Source organism: Copidosoma floridanum, unplaced genomic scaffold (genome assembly GCF_036245765.1).
Source record: "Copidosoma floridanum isolate Cflo_tuat_1 unplaced genomic scaffold, Cflo_Japanese_pri ptg000029l, whole genome shotgun sequence".
Lineage (NCBI taxonomy): Eukaryota > Metazoa > Arthropoda > Insecta > Hymenoptera > Encyrtidae > Copidosoma > Copidosoma floridanum.
The window spans coordinates 7,711,206-7,731,678 of record NW_028321906.1 but is presented as its reverse complement, the minus strand read 5'-3'; the positions used below and the strand labels follow the sequence as shown (position 1 = coordinate 7,731,678).

Sequence of the window (20,473 nt, the reverse complement as noted above, 5' to 3'; positions counted from 1 at the left end):
AAAGTATTGCGAATGAGGTCAAGTAGTGCGGAAAAAAACAGTCCCGACTCCTCCTCAAAATACTTAGAGACAAGCAACTTCATAGTTGATCTGAAAGGCTTCATTAAAAATATCATTGTCACCGTCACCCAATCGAGCGAGAAGGAAACCGAGCAGAGCGATAGTAATTTTCTAGCAAAAGCTGTCGATCTGCCGCAAAGTTGAAGCTCTTACATCGCTTTTTAATCGTGTTAACGTAGTACGTGACCGTATAATTTAAATTTGAGGCTACAAGTGGTTTTACAGTCAGCCTGGATGGAATGAATGTTACATGTAGTTAGTGCTAATGAGTGTAAGGGTCAAGGCAAGGTTTAGACTTTACTTCCTTTTGAAGATTGTTTTGTAAATGAGTCAAAAACGTTTTATGCGTAGTACCAAAAAGCTCGGGGAACATTGTGGAAACTCTATAATTCTCGTTACTTCACACTTTTCGAAGTGAAAGATTTTCATCATTTTAACTATTTAATGAAAAAGTCTTAGTTTTCTTTGGTAATTGCATCACTGTTTTTATAAAATTTGGTTAACTGTAACTTGCTCAGGGAATCGTGACTTTTCTTAGTTTTTTTAAATTGCTGTCATGTTGAAAGAAATAGAAGTATATCGTTATTACAAAATAGAAACATGTCATTTCGAAGAGAATACCAATTCCCCAGAGAGCTCCGAAAATAATTTCCCAAAGCACCAACAACTCGGCGTCCCCTCCTTCTTCTCTCTCTCTTAAAAAAAAAAAGAAAAAAAAAGAAAAATGCCAACGCATCTCTTCTCGTCCCGAATCTCTCTTTATTGTCGTGATTGTCCAGCGAGCACGTACACGCGGTACATCTCCTCTCAGCATACAGAAAAATATACCAACGGCAATCCATTCACCCACGCAAACCCAAGTCTTTGTACAAAAAATTCCAAAACCGGCACTACACTCGCTCGAGAGGCCCCCTTCCTCCCTCCAACCCTTCGTCCATTCGTTTGTCCGTCCGTGCAGCAACAGCAGCATCAGTGTACAGAGTCCAATCGACGACTTGGCTCCTTTCCCTCGGTCCTTTTTCCATTCCTTCCCGCGAAGCTCTTTTCACTTCTTGATAACCCCAATTTACGACGTGGCTTAAGCTCGAGACTCCAACCTGCCTCGGTCGGGCAGGAACGCGAAAATATTACTCGGGGAAGATTCGAGAAACAGCACCCAGCATCGGCTCGTATACGCGTCGAGGCGTATGATCCCTTCTCGCTCTCTGTTTTTTTTTTTTTTTTTTTTTTTTTTTTTTTTTTTCTACCATGTACACGAACCAACGCTTTGTCGTTGTCCTCTCCTCTACCGTATCTGTTCCTCGCACTGCACCTGAATCAGCAGAATTATTCCTCCCCCCTTCGTGCTCTTTACCCCCTTTCGCGGAAAGAAACTTTTCCATCTGACGGATGAACTTTGGAGGATCTACCTGCCTGTTTTTCCAAGCTGACGTTCTCTGCTCGACTTATTGAATCGATACATTATCCTCTCGGCAGCTCATTTCATAACATTAAACTATTGACATAAATACCTGTAATAATAGAGTTGATTAATAAATCATTTGTTTTGTTTTGTTTCAGAAGGTGTTTGAGGATACTGGTAATCAACAAACGTTGGATGGAAGTCTTCATAAATGCTGAAAGTTAAATTTCGATCCAAACCAGCTTTTCGAAGCACCTTTGACGGCACCTTTGTGGTGTTGTCCATTTGAAATTCATAGTTGTGAGTGATTTCGAGCAAGAGGAGGACAGCTTGAGGAGAAATGACACGATTATCCAGTATGAAAGGTAAGAGAACTTAATTTAAGGAGTATAGAGTATCAACATTACTTTTTGTTGTTAAATTAAAAGAAATCCCTTCCTGTATGAAATAACTTAACTACAAAATGTGAGACGCGGCAGCAGCGTGTTACAGCCCACCATCGAAGCGATCCATGGAATCTCAGTCAATAAAGTGGAGCTTGCAAGCCTCTCCCCCATCTATTTATACACGCTACAGAGCTATTTTAAAAGGGCATGTGCCCGTGGCAGCTTGTGCTTGCAAAAATTCCTAGGAGACACGCGCTCGATGACTTGCCGGAATTCCAAAACACTGCGCTGGTAGCTGTTCCGGTATTCATGATTAAATTAGCCGCGGCGTTGCAAAGTAAAAGAAGCGAGAGAGAAGCTTTACTTGGTTGTGAAAATTTAAAATCACCTGTCTGCTTTTCTCTCTCTCTCTCTCTCGCTCCGTCGGTTTTTGTGGTGAAACTTGAAACGAGATATTTGCACCCTGCCCTGCAAGAGTAAAGTCGAGGGTTGGAAATTATTAATGCGCACGTCTTTTGCTCGAGGTGCCAAGCTTTGTGCACAACGTCCAGAGGTTGCGTTTTTAAAAACTTTTTTTCCCCAGAAAAAAATGGCAGTGGATTGTTTTCTTTTTTTTTTTGGATTATTTTTTGGGTTTCGGGGGTAGCCGGGCAATTTAGAAATTCCTGGCTTCAGAGCCCGGTTAAGTGCTAAAGTGCCGTGGCTGAAAACAAAGGGCCCGGGCTCTTTGCGCGCACACACAATGGGTGGCCCCCTTTTTTTCGACACTTACGTCACTGTTTTCTATTTATCTTGGAACCAGATGGACTGCTTTGAGAAGTTAAAGCTGAGCCTTTTTTTCACCCCTTCGCGTGACAGGCCCTCATGGATAGGTTTTTAAGCTTCGAAGCGTTACATGCTGTAATACTATGTACTCGGCTCAGCTCAAAATCTATCAATGCAATCAGCAAAAAGCTTGGGGATTATTTTCCATTTATTTTCTCGATTTATCCGCTACTTGTGATTAATACTTTCAAGCTTGACGCGGAGAGTCTGGACCGAAGCATTCACTTAGCCCCACCTCAAGATTTCGGGCCACACACGAGGCTTGGCCAACTTTTTCCATTTGCATCTGTTACTTCCGTGATTTCCTCCCCACAACTTTTTCCATTTAACAGCACTAGTCCCGAGTAAGCACCAACTACTGCGGCAGGAACTTTATCCCTTCGCGAATTATGTATGTGTATATACGTACACACGTGCATGGAGCAAGTGCTCGTGTCCCGGGAAAAATTGTGACTGCACCGCTTTGTTTCTTCCCTGCACTTGGCTCGCCCTCGTACCTCGTCTCGTTTGTATCGAAAAGTAGTTAAACGCCGAGGAACTTTTCCTCCAAGGACGCTCGCAAAGTTTTTCTCTGCTCCCTTCTCTGGCCATCGCATCGTGTGTCGGGCACAATGGCAGTTTCTGGATAAATAGCTCGTGAGTGGAGATTTTTTTTTTTTTCGGTGATTCGATAAATGATGCTTTAGCTTGGTAATCGAATTGAGCTCAGCTATTCAAATCCAACTTATGCAAAATAACACTTCAACCATTGTAATCTCTCGAGTCGCGGGTCTCTAAGTACACACATAGTTGTTTACCTTAAAAAACCACCCTGAGTAACTTGAAAATTTTTATTTCCCCAAGAATATGTCGATAATTTAACGATGATTTTGTTAAATTTTATTTCCAACCGTTCAATAATTGATGGCTGTTAATTGATGGGAACTTTGTGTAACGCTTGCCTATGTAAACACGTACAAAAATGCGTCACTATCGCGTGATTATTACTTTTATTTTCATTTTGATCGCAAAATTAATCTGATGAAATTGAAAGCTTGTTACATGTCGATTAGCATAAGTATCGAAATTCATACTGATAATTTTAAATTAAATATTATCCATAGCGAATTTCAGATACTAACGAGAAACATGTACAATGACCTACAATTTATACAATGCACATCGAACAAATGTTTATTCAGTCCTTTATTAAGAGACAAACGAAACATTAATCCGATTATGATTGACGCATTGGGTAATGTGCCGTATCGTCAATAGAGGCACAAAAGACCATACGAACTCAATAAAACGTCATACAAGTACAGAAAGCAGTGCTAACTTGACGACGCCACATTAAGCACTAGTGAAATCCAATTGAGCTGTCCATCCATCTGCCATACGTATATACACTTCAACTCTCAATTATTCACGCGCAATAAATAAACAACAACTCTCGAAGCTCGTACTCATCTCCGATCTCTATAATCATCACGTTTATTCGATCAGCCAAAGAGTGTCGAACGCAATGAGTCCTTGAATAATATTTATCGGTGATGAATTTTCTCTGGGAAAAAAAGCAATACCAATGATTTGGAGCCTCATCTCCACCTAAACAGCACAAATCGAGTTGCTCGAGCAACAGTCCGATTTTGCATGATCCTTCATTAATCTTTCGTTTAGCTCGTGAAGGGTAGGATAAAAAAATTGACTCGGAGGGTGGGAGCAGGAAAAAGAGTTTGCGGGTAAAAATTTAATTACTCCCAAAATGAGCTCACGGGAACAATCGACCGGAAGCCCGTGGCTGCAGGTATTATAAAAGTGAGGCGGTCCGGCAGCTCTCGCGCGCTTAATTGCAAATTAGGCAGACCCTCCACCCCGCCTCGATTCACCTAGCCTGACCCCTACTGTGGCTCACCATCGTTACTCTTTTCTCCTTCTCTTACGTTCGCAGTGCGCTATTTTCATGTTTCCTCCATCGCCAGATCGATGGGCTCTACATTGTTTTAGTTTCCCGGATTACGCGTATACGCCAAAAGAGACGATTTTTTTGTGTTTTATCCACCAACCTGCTGAGCGTGTGAGCTTTAGTTTGATATGGACGAAGAACTGGCCAAAAATAGTGTCTGGTATCACAACTGGACGTGATAAGTTGGATTATCAGAGCGATGCTTGTCAAAGCACCTCAATTGTTGAATAATAAACTCCGAATATTTGATACCTTTGCAAGTGATGGCGTATTTAGTGGTAACGTAGAGTATAACTGATTGACGGTGCGATTGTCGTTGAATTTTCATATGAAATATAAAGAAAATCCAAGGCAAACGAATTTTAATTAAATGTCAAGGTTATTCACTTCTGCATCAAAAAAGGATATTATGTTGCGTGATAAAAACGCAATTACCGTCGCTGTAATGAACAATTTTAATTACACCTCGAGGAACGTAACAAACCCCTTTAATTTTTTGCGCGTTGCACATACTTTGCTTAAATGGATTCAAAAAAAGCTCTGCCGTTAATTCACAATGTATTTTGCGACGCAGAAAAGCTCTATTGATCGACCTGATTTTACAACTCGAATCGAATCTATTAAACGAGTAATCTATTTAATAAGGAAAAAAAAAATCAATTTACTGCTCTCGATAAAAAGAACCTTTGGCTATTAAAAATCCAGCCTAATCGATAACGTGCATAAATATTCTGATTAAAAAGACGAAAAGAAGGCAACGAGCTGACAAAACGGCCCTCGAACAGACACCTCCTCAGCGAACTTCCGACAAAGGGTGCTGTCCCAAGGAGACAGGGCTACACAGGTGTCTCGAGGAAAATCCCCAATAATTAAAGTCTCGCCTCCCCCATTCCCATGGCTACTTTTCAAAAGGGCTAATTTAAAAGTACAGTCCGACGCACACAAAGTTACCAAGGGAGAAGTTTCCGCTTTGCTTTTCCCAAGCTAACCTATATAGGCTATTACGTTACAATAACATTGCACGGGCAGCTGTGCGCGGCAAAGGACTACTTGAAAAGGCTGGTCGGTGAATTAATTTTTCATTTTAATGGTCCGAATTTTGGTGGTTAAATCGAGGTGTTCCATGGCCAAAAAGCACTGGCTTTTAAAGGGATTTAATAGTCTTTTTTTCGAAATGTTCAGCTGGCTTTTGATCGTAATTCAAAAAGATTTTCTTTAATACATATACATATATTGCTAAAAAAGTAATACATCATACCGTTGTTGTGTTGCTGACGGTTAAAGTTCGCCCGTCACTCGGGATGTCAGAGGCAGTGCATACTTTTGCTTTTTTGAACTTTAAGTTTTTTTTTTCGATCCACGTGCAACGAGACATAAAAAAAAAAAATTATTTATTTGCTGAAAATCAATAAAAAATCTGGAACAATGTATGATTAGCTTATGGTTAAAAAAACTTTTTTGCCCATAAAATTACGAGCAAAAAGTTGTAAAAAAAGAGCTGAAAATACGAATAAGAAATTCAGCTTGTACAAGACTATCGAGAGCTTGAAAGGGTAGGTACTCGCTTCCTCGGAGGCCAACTTCCAACTGCAAAACTCCAAGTGCAGGTGCAAGGCTCGGCCAACTTCATAGATCAAGAAAGGAAGCGAGCGAGTAAAAGGAAGGAAGGACACGTACAGCTTGTAGATAGAGCGTCTTGAGCCGACAGCGCAAACAGCAAGTGTATACATGTATTTACCAAGTGGCGGCCGAGTTAACGTACGTTGTAATCTAGTTAGTGTTACACAAGACGTGTGTACATGCTGCAGATACACGACAGTAAATACAGTAGTGGCAGTAAGTAAGGGCATAATCAAGTATAGATCCGCGCTCGCCGTCGTGTATAATGCCTCGCATCCCAGACACGCGTCCCGAGATTAGGCAGTTGTTAACTCGGCCCTGCGTGTTACTGCTCCCTTCGTTGCGCATGTATAGTGCAATGGTAGTGGGTTGTACTACCAGTAGTTCTGTGGCCTCGTGTATACGCATACCCTGGCTGTAGTTTCAATTTGGCACCGTCTGCTGCTGTATATATTGTGCGGACGAATGAACACCCGGACGAGCTGTGCTGTAGTCATGTTCGAAAAGTCGAGGGAGGAATTTTGGAGGCAATGCAACCCTTTTGGTTCAAATTTAGCATTTCTCAGCCCTTACGTGTGCGACTGGCGAGTCAATTGGAACTAGTTTTATGCCACTAACTTTCATTTTTCTTTCAAAGCTGGCTTTATTGGCAGGGATCATGTGATAATAAATCCATCAAGTTTAATCCATAGCACTGTTGTAATGGCGATAGTGTGAAATAATAATTTTAAAAAACGTTACTCAGCATGAACCCTAACAAATATAGAGAAAAAAATTAACGAATCCATATCCCAAAGGAACCACCGATGAGTTAGCGTTGTAACATATTTCATTAAGGAGCCGATATCGGAAGATCAATATTGGTAGGACCCTTTATTCCATGAGGTTTTATTAAAATGATGGATTCTCCCATTTTCCATAAAAAAGCACAGTAAAACAATATAGTCTAGATCCGAGAAAATCTCACGTGGAAAGCAATTTCCCTCTATTTTAGACGTAAAGCGGGCAACAGCGGTACAGAAAAAAAGGGTAGAGAGTGAACGAACGCTCTTATTTTCCCACACGTTCGTGCGTTTTTCGCTCATCGTTGAGAAAAAAACCAAGACGGAAAGTCAAGGCGAGATTTGGCAGAGGGAGATTTTTTTTTTCCTCCACCCGACTTTGCCAATAAGTAATAGAAAAAAAAATCGTTTATTTCTTGCGGAGACAGCGGCAGCCTTGCCTCTGTACGTATTTATGTAAAAAAGCGTGTGCACGCGTTCGTGAGCCCAATGCCTGAGGCAAAAAGGCCTTTTCTGGCTCGATACCGCCCACCTCCCGCTCCCCTTTGCCATTTTTCTTTCTTCTGCTTGCCGAGGGGCAAAATTTACGCGGCAGACCGTAATTTTCCTGCCCTCGCCGGGGCCACCTGGGCTCCGCGCGTTTCTCCTTCTTCTTTTCGTTTGAAGCTTAGAAGGCGAGTTATCCGCGCTTTCTGATACACATTGCTCGAAGCTATGGCGCTCGGGTTGATGCAATGCAAAATGCTTTATTGTACGCGCTCGAGATGGAAGCCACCCTTGCCTCTGCAATTTTTATATATTTTATATGGATAGGATTCACTAGCCTATGAATAATGTGCAAGGGGTGTGAATTGAAGAATATACATTGGTTTGTGCTGCATTTTTACCTTTTTTTTTTTTTAATAAATACTTCCAACTATTTTGGTGTTATTTAGCAACACCAGGAATATTATAGTTATCAAAGTATGTGAAACATTGTCTTTTTCGTTGGAAAGTTGGGACCATTATTTAGTTAAACTTGCTAATTTGCGCTGAGGATTAAGTATGTGTTATTTGTACTGTTTGACAATCCAAACAGCGTTTCTTACATTTGTTTTGCTAAGACGCTTGACGAGTGAAGCAAAAGAAATATCCTATACGTATACACCCTTTGTTTTTAATACCTTCTCCAATAGGCTGGCCGACAATATCGTACTCTGTAACATCTTGTTTTATCGTAAAAATAAATTGTATCTCTGGCTCGAGTAAAGGAACGGCGACTACCGGAGGAATAAAGTAGCAGGAAATGAAACTTCTTATCATGCGATACTCAAAAATAAAGGCACCTTCGGCAAGCGTAGGAGTGAACGTAATATCCGTCCCCGATGGAAAATCGAAAATACGTATACACCTACAGCAGAAGATAAAAAAAAACTGTGTCTCGTTGATTGAAATCGCACACATAAATATATATGTATAAACATACACGTGCCTGAATATATTACGTAAACAGTATAGCTGGATTTCCAATTCTATCGCAATTACGAACAAAAATCCAATTTACCAGTTCACAAGACTGGCACGTATATCAAACGAAAAAAAAAAAAAAAAAAAATATCCTTTCTATACTGTCTAAAGAGGGAAAATAAAATTTCGCATCAGCAAACAATCTATGTAAGGATACGCTCTCAAGTCCTGTCTATACATACCTGTGTAAAAGTATTCCCATGGGAGGAGAGTAGAAAAAAAAAAATTCAGGAGGAAGAAATCGCCTCTCCTCCAAAGTTCTTCCTCGTACACACACAGGTACATCTACAAGCTTAATGGCCTAGTTCGGTGTCACTCGCCGCCTATACATGCTATAAGCAAGTTCAAAACAGCACAGATGGACCAACCCGATGTATCGATCTTGCGCCGCGTTTTTTCGTATTGTTTTTTTTTCCGACCCCCCCTTCCTATTGTTCCCACCCTGGGAATGCTCATATGAAAATTCCTCGGCGATTTTCTTCGTGACGAGCTTTCCAGGAGGCAGAGAGCCGGCTGTTATTTATACGCGCTGTATACCTGCACTCTCGTAATCCCCCTCCGGCCGGAGGCTAGCAGCGCTTTATTTACACCCCCTCGTCGTGGGGTAAATAGGCCATCCGAGCCTCGCCACTGCCCCTCTTATTTGCGTTGTTTTGCTCGTGTTGAGAGCATGTTGTAGGGGCTGCTCGACGGAGAGGCGCGTTGTAATGATAAAAGTCGATTGGAGCTTGCAGCCGCGTGAGAAATTCCCTCGGTCACTGTCTTTTTTTTAATTTATTTATTTATTTTTTTTATTTCATAAGTTGAAATTTATGTTCATTATTGCTTTTGGCTTGTATTCCATGCGGTGAAAAATTAAAATCGAACTATAGCGAAGAAGTTCATCATTCATCGAAATAAACACCAAAAGCAGAACCATGCCTGTGGCTCCAGAAAAAACATGGCCAGGCAAATAACGTTTCCTTTCCGGTAATTAAACGCAGACACACGTCTCGCACTCGACACATGCATGGAAAGAAAAATACTCACCTGGTCCTTGCAATCGCAAGTTCTCTCGATGAGCCGAGGGTGTACACCCGAGAACAAGACTCCATGCTCCCTGTTTACAAGTCAGATAGAGAGCGGGGGGGGGGAGGAGACAAGTAAGCCCGAGGGAAGAATTGAGCTGCACCGCGTCAGAGAAAAAGAGAAATGGAGATCTCGAGGCAAGCCGTTTCCCCTCTCTTTTTTGCTGCACACGGAAACCGATAATTACACTCGGCGACGCGGGACAACTGCAGGCACACATACACACGTGTGCTCATCGATCAACCAGTAAGTCATAAAAGTTAGAAAGAGAGAGATACAGATCAGGAAGAGAGGCGTCGTTGGAAGGTCGAGTGTCTGAATTGGCCGATAATTGAGGCTCACGCTCTCTGTATCTGTTCATCCTTTTCTCTCAATCTCGCGGGAGTGGGTTAGGGAACGCGAGTTCGGTAACCTTTCCTCGGATGCAAACACTCGTGGGTTGTAGGTACGCTGTGAGCGCCAGCCAGCCAGTCAACTGCATCAGGCAAGAGAGGCTGCAGACTCGTGAATACACATATCTATCTCTCTCCCCCTCTCTCTCTCTCTCTTGGGTTCTTCGGCCTCTTGCAACTTACCACCCCTGACTCCCCACTTCCTCTTATGCACCACCACCCTTCATCCCCCCCAGCGCACTTTCACTTCGATCTTGTCGCTTGCTCTCTCGCCTACTATCTTTTTTGCTCCTCCACCTCCTCTTCTTCTTTTTCTTCTTTCGCTTACTTGGTGTGTATTGGTGGGAGGTACAGCTGCCGGACGTGGTGGTGTGTGCACAACTGCGCACACTTCCGTGACGGACGGCGAATGAAAATTTGGAAATTCGTCGGCTTCAACGGTGTAGGATTTATCATTATTTTAAACTTTTTTCCCCCTATGACATTGAGTTTGCAATAAAAAAAGGTACAGTTTTTTCGATGCCCGTCAAAAACCAATCAATTTGATTTATCTAACACTTTGTGAAGGTTGAAGCTTGGACGATTAAACTATAAAAGGAGCGAATGAATGTTTGTAAGACCACAGCGAACGTATGCAGTTTGGCACGTGTATCTCGTGATTGAATGGGTTTCTATTCTTAGGTACCACACATTTGGCAAACACAGTATTGTAACGGTGGTAGCGAAAAGCAGCCCGTGGCCTCGTGTTCTATTGAATTCCAGCTCGACTTTCTCGAGACTCCATTCAATCGCGTCGACACGAAGCCTCGTCTCCCCGTCGCTGTAAATACAGCGACCTCCTAAATAACCGATGAATCGCGTTTTCCACAAATAACTAACAAAATATCCGCGGTCCACTCGACGCATACAACACAAATAAGAACTCGTCCCAACGTCAATTGTAACTGTTGCTCCCCACGAAATCCCTTTCTTCCCTTCTCCTACTCCCTCAAACCATAAAGCACAACGACTTGGCGTACAAACGCGTTTCTTTGCAAACCTCAGTCCACACACAGCCTTGCCCTCCGAGGAAGCCGAGCTAGGAAATTCCATTTCCTCTGGTCGCCAGCCCCCCCCCCACCCTCTGTCCTTCCTTCGCGAACAAACAATCCAAGAGGAGTCGAACCGAGGAACAACTCTCGAAGCGAACTCCCTTCTTACCGCGTACTCGAAATGAGAAAAGGAAACAAACAAACAAACAAATAGATCTCTAGACAACATAGCAAGAGTATACGGAAGTAAAAGAAAAGGACTCTTAGGATCTCGTGAGTGCGCGGTTCATGACTTATGTATCCTTTCGTGATATCGATTCCCTTGTGCTGCACGTACATAGAGCGGAGGAAGGGTGTTGGTACATTCGGAAACCCGTTTTTGCTCGCCCTGATCCAACGGCAGGTCGGGCCGCTCCATTCTTTGAGATGAACTACTGCGGCTGCAGTTGCAGGAGCGATACTGTACTGCTGGTCCACTTCTGTCGCTTCCAGAAAGAGAGAGCGGGAGAAAGATGGGCTCATACTCCTTCCTCTTTCCCCAACACTACGTCCTTCTCTGGTACTCGTGAGTTTGTACGTGCGATATTTGCTGTCTTTGTCTCTCTCGTTCTCTGTGTTTGTGTAACAAGTTGGGACGTGTAAATGGGGTGCTCGTAGCCGGGACTTTCACATGAGAGCAGTAGGTCGGACGTTAGCTGAGGAATTCGCTTCGGGGGAAACGACACGTTTAATTAACGTGTTCAAGGTAAGAGAGAGAGAGAGAGAGAAAGGAATGTATTGCAGTAGATCTTGTTTCACGAGCAGCATACGTATGAGTGTATGTGTTTGGTGCTCGGCAAGCAGAAGAGTTTTGTACGAACTCGATGTTTATTGATTTTTATTTATTTGTTTATTTGATTTTATTTTTTTGAGAGGTGGAGAGGTTGGAAGAGAAAATGGACAGTACCAGACGAAAACGCGTATCGTCGTATCAGGATGGTATGGCAAACAAGCGGTGCGATTCATCGTTGTCTGGCTGGTATAGTTTTGTTAATTTTTTTTTTTTGTCACTCTTATTACGTAAATACTTAGTTCCAGACATAACATCTATTTATTTGTTTGTGAACTAACACATCCGATAGGTATTCTTTTTTATTATTGACGTGGAAAAAAAGGTTACACAATCAGTAAAAAAATTTTACTTAATAAAAAAAATATCTGTGCATATTCATAAAAATAAAACAGTGTAATCTGTGGGTAGTAGCACGTTGATTTTTTAAATCAATAGTCGGCTCGATTGGTTCAATCAAAACTTCACTAGCTGAGCCTTTTGTTTGCGTTACGTCTTTAGTACGCCTAACTACATAGTGTAAGTTAACTATGCGAATTTTTTTATGATACAACCATTTAGAAATCAAATGTGAAAAATTTTTTGATTCCTTTGACAATTACTTCAATCCTAGTATTGGTTTCATCAAGCCACTGCATGTTTTCGCTACAAATGGAAGCAAATGGTGAAATTAATGCCAAGGGGATGATGAATGAGCTTTGATTACCTCACTAGTTTCGTAATGACTTAGCTTTTACCTCACTGCAAGCTGAGCCTGCATTTTGTGATTAGATGTGTAGTGGTCATGTCATTGAGTGTAAATGAAGATATTTTTACAAATCTATATTAAATATGTGAATCGAATAAAACGTAAAAAATGACAGCAGAAGCTGTAAAAAAGTAAATATCTTCTGTATGTGTGGCTGTGCCTTATTTCAGTTAACTAATCGTAAATTTTATTATTTTTTGTATGAAAAATTTTCTAAATAACTCTATTACTACATTACCATATAAAAAACGAGTACCTACAAAACTTTGCACACTTTTTTAATATAAATATCAAACAATTTTTTTAACCTGCCGAGCTTTTACATTTACTAAAAATAACTTTGTAAAAGTTTCATTGGGCCAATTCGGTATGGATACCAACAAAATCGATGTTTCACGTGATAAACAGTATTTTCGACGGGAGTCGTATTACACACTGCATCCGTTGCCAGCAATTTCAGTGGCATAATTCGATTTCCCATAGTACCGACAGCACACCCATTCAACGCAAAGAAGATCGTAAAAGCAAGCCCTGGATACGATCATTTTTCACAGCCCTTAAGCCGAGGCAATAATAAGTGCTAAGTAGAGTAAGCGGCGAATGGTCAGACAGGAGTGGAGCAGACCACGCGGTCAATATTGATTATCTCGCGCCTCTCATCCTGCTGCTGCTGCTTTTGTTGTATATGTACGCTCTCGACCAGCATACAAATGGTCACATCTACACTTTTGCTCTTTTTATTTTCCAATACATCCTCTTTCCTGATATTCCAATCAGATGACAAACTACTATGGACGTAGCAAAAATTTTTATTAGAAAAACTATATGTAACTTTAGTAGCTCATTTGCGCCATTAAAAAATATTGTGATTGGATTAAAGAAAAAAAAAAAAATTGGATCTCTGACAACACAGTAATTAAAATAAATTAAAGTTCTCGATATGTATACAAAATCGATGCTGTAAAATATGACTCTCCAACGTGGTGTAACTCATCATCTAGATCTGTGGCAGAACCAATTCACAAAATAACAGTCCGAAACCCACGTTAGGTAAAATCCTTGACTCGCCCAATCGGCAATTTTAATAGCCCAACTGCGGCAGTACCAGTTTTGAGAAAGGTATAGTAATAACAATAATAACTTATCGAAGTATTTCTCTCCACCTCCGTTCGCAAATTACGGCACGCTCGGCCAAGCGAAACGCAAACTGCTTTTTAACACGAAGAATAATTTGGCGCTCGCGATCGGAGGGAGGAAAAGAAGAATAAGGGGGAGCTGCTGTTTGCTTGATTGCAATTATTTACCGCGGAAGCAGGTAGAGCGGTTCCGTACTCCGAAAATAATTTTGTACACCATGCACACAACACCCTCTCGTCGCTATTATCGTCGGTGTCGGGCTGGTGCAGTCGTTTGTTGGGAAATGGTTGTTGTTTGCGAGTATACTTGCCCTTTTCGTGGGATGGGTTTGCGTCAGTGTAGGAGTAATTGCCAACAAACCCTGTCCGAGGATCGATCTGTATACGTAGTACCGTCGAAATAAAAAAATGCGCCACTCCATCACGCGAACGCAGCACGTTTTTTTTGCATGCCATTATGCATCCAGACGTGGGGCCTTTTTTTTGTACCGGACAAACTCTATCTCCGGGTACCTGTAATTACTTTTTTACTATCTCTCGAGTATACTTTTCCGTAAACTCTCCACCAGAAAGAAGTCTGTCCCCACTTTAAAAGTGCCAAGTCATTCCACTAATGCTGTACCTATGTCTCTATTATTCCGAGAAAACGTCTTAGAACCGAGATTTCTATCGCAAGCGTTTGTACGGGGTCAACGACTTAATGAGATTCGAAACGGACGGGGGAGGAAAAAAAAATCCATTGACAAGGGTACGCGTGCACGATGAAATTCCGATGTGGTTTTTTCGACTGCCGCGCCACGATTGATTGAAACGCGCGCTAATGGCAGTGTCCGGAAAAACGGGCTCGGATTCTCGTTAGTTTCGCATTAATCTTCCAAAGAGATTCCAATCGCTGTCTCTCTCCCTCCTCGGGTTTTCCATAATCTTCGTTCTTGTATCGTTTGTGTAACTCGATACCTATAACCAAAACATATTAGTTTCGGTTATTGTCGAAAAACATTAGTCCAACAACATTCAAAAGTTAAGCCAGAGCCTTTTACAAATCGGTCAGCTTACGAAATTTTGTTCCAGCTGTATGATGGTCATTCGAATTAGCCAGAATATTAACAGATGGATGGTGCAAAGAAAAAAAATATGGGTACGAGATACGAGAGGATTGCTTTGACAAATTAAGCCGAGCACGTCTACGACAGGCTGCAGTGATAATACATCGTGCGGGGGCGCAGAGGCTCTGTGTCGATTCAAAAGATTTTTTTTTATGTATCCCAGCTTTTCTTTTGTACATGCTCTTTCATTCCGACTTTTTTGTGGATTCTTTTTGCGTACAGCCAAATGCTTTGACTGTTGACATTTTTTTTTTTTTTTTTTTTTTTTTTTTTTTTTCAATTTTAGCAAGTACACTACTGGTATAGGCAAACGCATTTTCGCAAAAAGTCAGCTCTCCGTATCGTTTTATTGTTGCATCAATGAGTAAGTGCGTACGGGAGAAGGGAATTTAACTTTTTTAGCTTTCGTAATTTACAAGAGAGTGTAGGTTTTTGAAAGTAAGCCTGTGAAATAATAAACCGAATTTAAGATTTTAGTTAACGGTGCAGGTATGGCTGTACCTCTTGCTGGTGACTGAAATTGCTCCCTCCTCTGGTCCCCCATCACTATACCCCGAAAAATCGGAGAAGGGGGATCCCCTGCTCATCCGAGTTACCCGTATTTGCATACAACTACATCCATACATATCCCAAAAGACAAATACACGATGGAATGCTCTAAAGAGAGTTAGCGAGCGATGTAAGGTAGTACTTGCCCTCCACGTACGTAAAGTCGGACGTGACGCGGAACTGTCACCTGAAAATCCCCGGTGGTTTTCGTCCAATCGTCAACCCAACGCGATAAACCGCACACCGCTGACGAGGTTAACTCTCTGTCCTCTCAAAAGCACCGGCTCTACGTATACATATATAATACACACACACACGTCCTGTGTTTGCCGCTGCTCTCGGCATATCGCGCTAGCGAGCGGTAGGTGTACGCCACGGGTGTATAGGTACAATGGGCTAATGCGAATTAATCGTTGCCGTTGCCACTGCCGGTGCAGCTGCTGTGCCATTGTGTTGTTTAACTTTGTTGCAGCTGGGCACCCACAAAAAAGTGGTGATAAGAGCGTGGGAACTCGCGAGGGGCTCAGTATCCCGCGTTTTATTTCCAGGGGGGGGGGGAATGGTTGTGGTCGATGATGGGGTCTTAAAGTTTTATTTAATTGGAGCGGACACTCGCAGTGATATTCGGTAATATGCTATGTCAGGGGTGAGGAGGGGGCTGGGGCACAATAGAATACACGAGTGAAAAGCGTTTGGAGCTTCGAATGCCACAGTCGAAAAGAGCTTGTAGATTTTTTTTTACATACGTGAATAAATATGGATTCGCGTAAAGCTTCTTTTGAATATCGTGAGGTTGAAAATTCTCTTTGTATTAATTGTCGAAAGTTTAATTCGATTTATTTAACTTTCCATTGTCAAAGCTTTCTTTGATATTATCGAAACTCATTGGAAGAGCTGGCTGCTCGTTGGGTCTCCAAACTTTTGAACGGAGTCGTTCGTGTGTGGCAAGACTCGAGTGGATCATTTATAATGGGTAATTTTTTCATGAGGTTTAGAGAAAAATCTTGCATTATTTCTTGCTGGTTGAAGAAAAAAAATTGAAATTACTTTATGGTCTTAAATAGAAAAATAATTTCAACTAACAACATGTGTGTATAGTTTACGTGCAACCGTGTAAAAGTTTTTATTCATCGAAAGAAGTAGCAACCTTAGAAATATTTAATGAGCATTTTTTTCCAATTTTTTTTTTCAACAAAATTTAACTCTTCGCTAATTCTTCGGTGGTGAAAATATACACTCGTGGGGCCACTCACACCTGGTCTGCCATCCATTGCTCTGTTACTTTTCTTCACATTTTTATTTACATTTCATTTGCTGCAAAGCTGTGCATCAAGAGCACAACTTCTGATGCACCTTTTTTTTCTCACCCTCTTTTGCGCACTTGATTTTCTTTTATCTCTTCCTCTTGAGCCTCTGTTCAACCGTTCATTTTATTCACGCCTGTGCGCTATCGAAAGCTGGCTAACGATGGAACAAAAAAGTGGACGAGAAGAGATGCTTATGCTTCTCGCGTTGGATGTTTTTGTTCCTCTGGTTTTTGCCGACCCACTGAATGCATATCGTATTATATTATATTCACACTTCATAAGCCTTAACTTTTTTTCTTTCTTTTGTTCGTTACGAGTACCAAAAAATTTTTAAAATACTTGGCATTTTATCAAAAAAAGGTATGTATAATTTTAAATGGTAATAAAAATAATAAAGATAATTGTACAGCGGTAAGCTGAGCCAGTTTTTCCGGATACAAAGGTGGTTGTTATATGGCCCACAATCCTATAACACCACCATCTAATATCTGTGGTATGACCTTTTCATGGGCACTTTCATCCACTAGTGGAGAAATTCTCTGGGATCAGTCCACCTAATGGGTTCTGCAAATAACAAGGAGAGGAAGGAGGAATATTTACTCAACAGAGAATTACTTTTTTAATGTAGCCCATAAAATAATGCACCTACCTAGCACGTCATGTTCTAAAAAATTTTCTTCTTCCCACCCACTCAATGTGCCCACACTCTCTGTCCATATAAAAGCACAAAATTGACACGAAGGTAATGTGTAGCGGCAACAATAGCAGCAGTACATAGACGAGGTAGCGGAATAATTCATCAGAACAGTACCACACGTGGCTTGAGTGACGGAGTCTAATATTAATTTCGCGGCCCGGCGGGTAGAGCCTCCTACAACACCCGTAATACTTTCGAGGGGCGTGTTAAAAACACCGAGGTTATAAAATAAAGATGAGCCAGCCCAAGGCCAGCTTTACGTAACGCATCCACAGGCTTTTGTCTCTTCTCCCCATTATTCGTGCTTTCACGCCAAGCATGCACACTGGCCGGTGATCGACCCTTTTTCCCGTACCAGTGTACGCTGTGGTCCCTATCGGCGTGTACGTGTGAGAACACACCAGTATCGCATACCAGCTGCCAGTGCTCCCTTCCATGCTGGACTCGATGTATTTTATGCATACAACGAGCCGAGAGGGCCCGAGGTGCTTTTTTTACACCTCGGCGAGCGCGAGGGAGGCTTTTCGCTCGGGGTCCAGCACGTAGGGTACGTACGCGCGTTCGGTCGGACAGGATATACGGGTGTATACGCGCCGTACAATAAGCTGAGTGCCGTGGGTACAGTGTGAGCCAAACGAAAGAGTAATCGAATAAGTGGGGCTTTTTGAATAATAGACCCTACTTTTTTTGGGGGGGGGAGGGGTAGGAAAAAAGGGTGCTTCTGCAGTGCGGTGAACGCAATCGGATAGCTATCAGACCTCGTAAGAGCAGTTGGGGGTGGGTTTTTTTTTTTTTTTTTTTTTTTTTTTCAACTCGGCCAGCCTGCGCTGCCACACTTGATTTTCAATCTCGGCTTTTCGAGGGGAAAAGTTACCGGCATCTGGGCACTCGGAGCTCCTGCGGAAATTTCAATTTCCGCTGGGTAACGCCGAGAAGCTCTTTTTTATGGATTTTGCGTGGCTAAATTCAATTCGACGCGCGTCGGGTGACGAAACTGTCCTGCTCTCGTTTTTTTGGCATTAGGTTTTCGGGATAAACCGAAGGACTCCCTGTCTGCTTATTGATCTTTAAAAACTTCAAGGCATATATTTATACTTCAAATAGAAATGTCAGAGCTTATTAAATACAAAAAAAGCTGAATAAAGTCTCTTCAACACACACGTTTTGATATTAAAATTGTTCGAGTCTTGAGTAGATTATAAGGTAAAGTACGACACCAACACTCTGTGAACTGTAATAGCTGTTATTCGACAAATATTTCGTAAATTTGTGGGTGTATTGTTGTAGGCATGATCAAAAGCGAGAAAGGAAATTGTAAGGTCTCAAAATTGCCAACACAGGGACTGTCTTGTCACCAAGAGATGCCCGTTTTATCCAGAAATACGTAATTACTTCGAGAAAGGAACTCTTTCGCTCGTATCCACCTGTACCACACACACCCATCTCGTATTATCTATCGACAAGTCGACGAGAAAGACACAGAGAAAGTTTGATAGAGGAAGAAACGAGAGGGAGAAATTCCGTAAAAGAGAGCGCATTGTTCGTGATTCCCCTATCTTCGAGTTTATCTCCTGGCACGAAGACTCGTTCGACAGGGATGGCAACTGGGTGTGTACGTGCACAGGTGGTGGTGACAGTCGTACGAAGGGAGGATGCGGAAAATTTTGACGGGAGAGACTGACGGCCCGCTACACCTGCAAATGGCACGCACCCCTTACTATCCATACTCCCTTGTAAGTGTGCGAGGCATACATGTACATAAATGTTGGGGATGACGAAGAGCGCCGATAGCTTGTCTTCGGCACTGAGATAAGGAGGGTAGGCGTATACATTTACTACGCCAAGAGATTTTGATGCGACGGAGAGTAATATACTGAAGGCACTGGGAGCATTGACGTGCGTCTCAAATGAGATGCGTAGGGGGATTGAATGACGGCTGCTGTTACGAAGATCGCTTTGGATAAACTTGAGAGGTGGATCGTGAATGAACATCGTGCCCCGAATCGCGCCGAAATACGAAACAAACGATTCAATCTTCTTGGCTCTCCGGCGCTTTCACAACCACGGCTGCAATTACCGTTTTAGCTTTACGTACAGTGTCTCTGTAGCCATTAGGCGAGAGAAGCAAGAAAAGCTCAAGCTGCCACTGATGCTGTGTTTTTGTTTGCTGAGGCGTGGTTGCGGCTGCCGTCACTTATTTGTCGCTTCAGGAATTCTCAATTGAGCTTCTCGCGCGTGTGGGGTATACAGGTGGAGTCTTTGGTTCGAGGATTTTTTTTTCAAGGGTGGCTGAAATTAGAGCGACTGCGTGACGCTCGTCTGATAATAAAGCTTTGATTAATTGTTTTATTATTTATTTTTTTTTTTTTTCCACCTAAATGGTAGGATAATTCTTGGCCAAATTTTTGCTGACTTTCCTTTGCACAAATTTTTACACTGCTTTATAAATCAAAGTGCTGTCTATTGTTCCCTCGGTGCCAATAATTTTAAAAAATTTCTCCATCATCGTAATTTTCAATACAGATCCAATTTTTTACTGCTTCGTCATTAGCACGATTGAAACTTGATCACCGTGTTCTGGGTAGCTGAAAAAAGTGGTCTCTTTTACCACTTGTCTATTAAAAGGAGATGAGAGGAGTTCGGAAAAGTAGGTTTTTCAGCAGAACTCAATTGTCCAAGCTGACTTTACGGGTACGAAATAGTGAAAAATTCAGTAAACAAAAGACTATATCGATGGTTGAGAGAAAGACAATTCCAGCGTGACATCACCCCATTTGAAATAACATGGAGTGACGTAACGCTGGAATTGTCTTCCTCTCAACCATCGAATTGTGCTTCTCTACAAATATATGTGTACATACATACAACGTACCAGAACGAGAGAAATATCGCATTTTCAGCAAAACACAAAAGGCGGACGCGAATAACTTTCACGTCTCATTAATTGCGAAACCCTGCAAAAAGAGAGACACGATAGGTATACGTACGGTCTACAGCAAAGAAGCGAGTTCGCTGCCCCGTGCAGTACACTATACATGTACATAATACCACTACCCACTGCCTAGCGTCCAATTAACGATAATT

At 42.0% G+C, this 20,473-nt stretch overlaps 1 protein-coding gene across 1 annotated transcript in view; it reads left to right on the top strand.

Annotated features, from left to right (window-relative positions):
- The first annotated feature begins 1,639 nt into the window (after positions 1 to 1,639).
- LOC106637106 (uncharacterized) overlaps positions 1,640 to 20,473 on the top strand; it is a 95,028-nt gene continuing 76,194 nt past the window's right edge. The window contains exon 1 of the mRNA XM_023389809.2: positions 1,640 to 1,827. Coding sequence (XP_023245577.2) covers positions 1,803 to 1,827 — 25 coding nt within the window. The 5' untranslated portion in view covers positions 1,640 to 1,802. The remainder of the gene's footprint in view (positions 1,828 to 20,473) is intronic.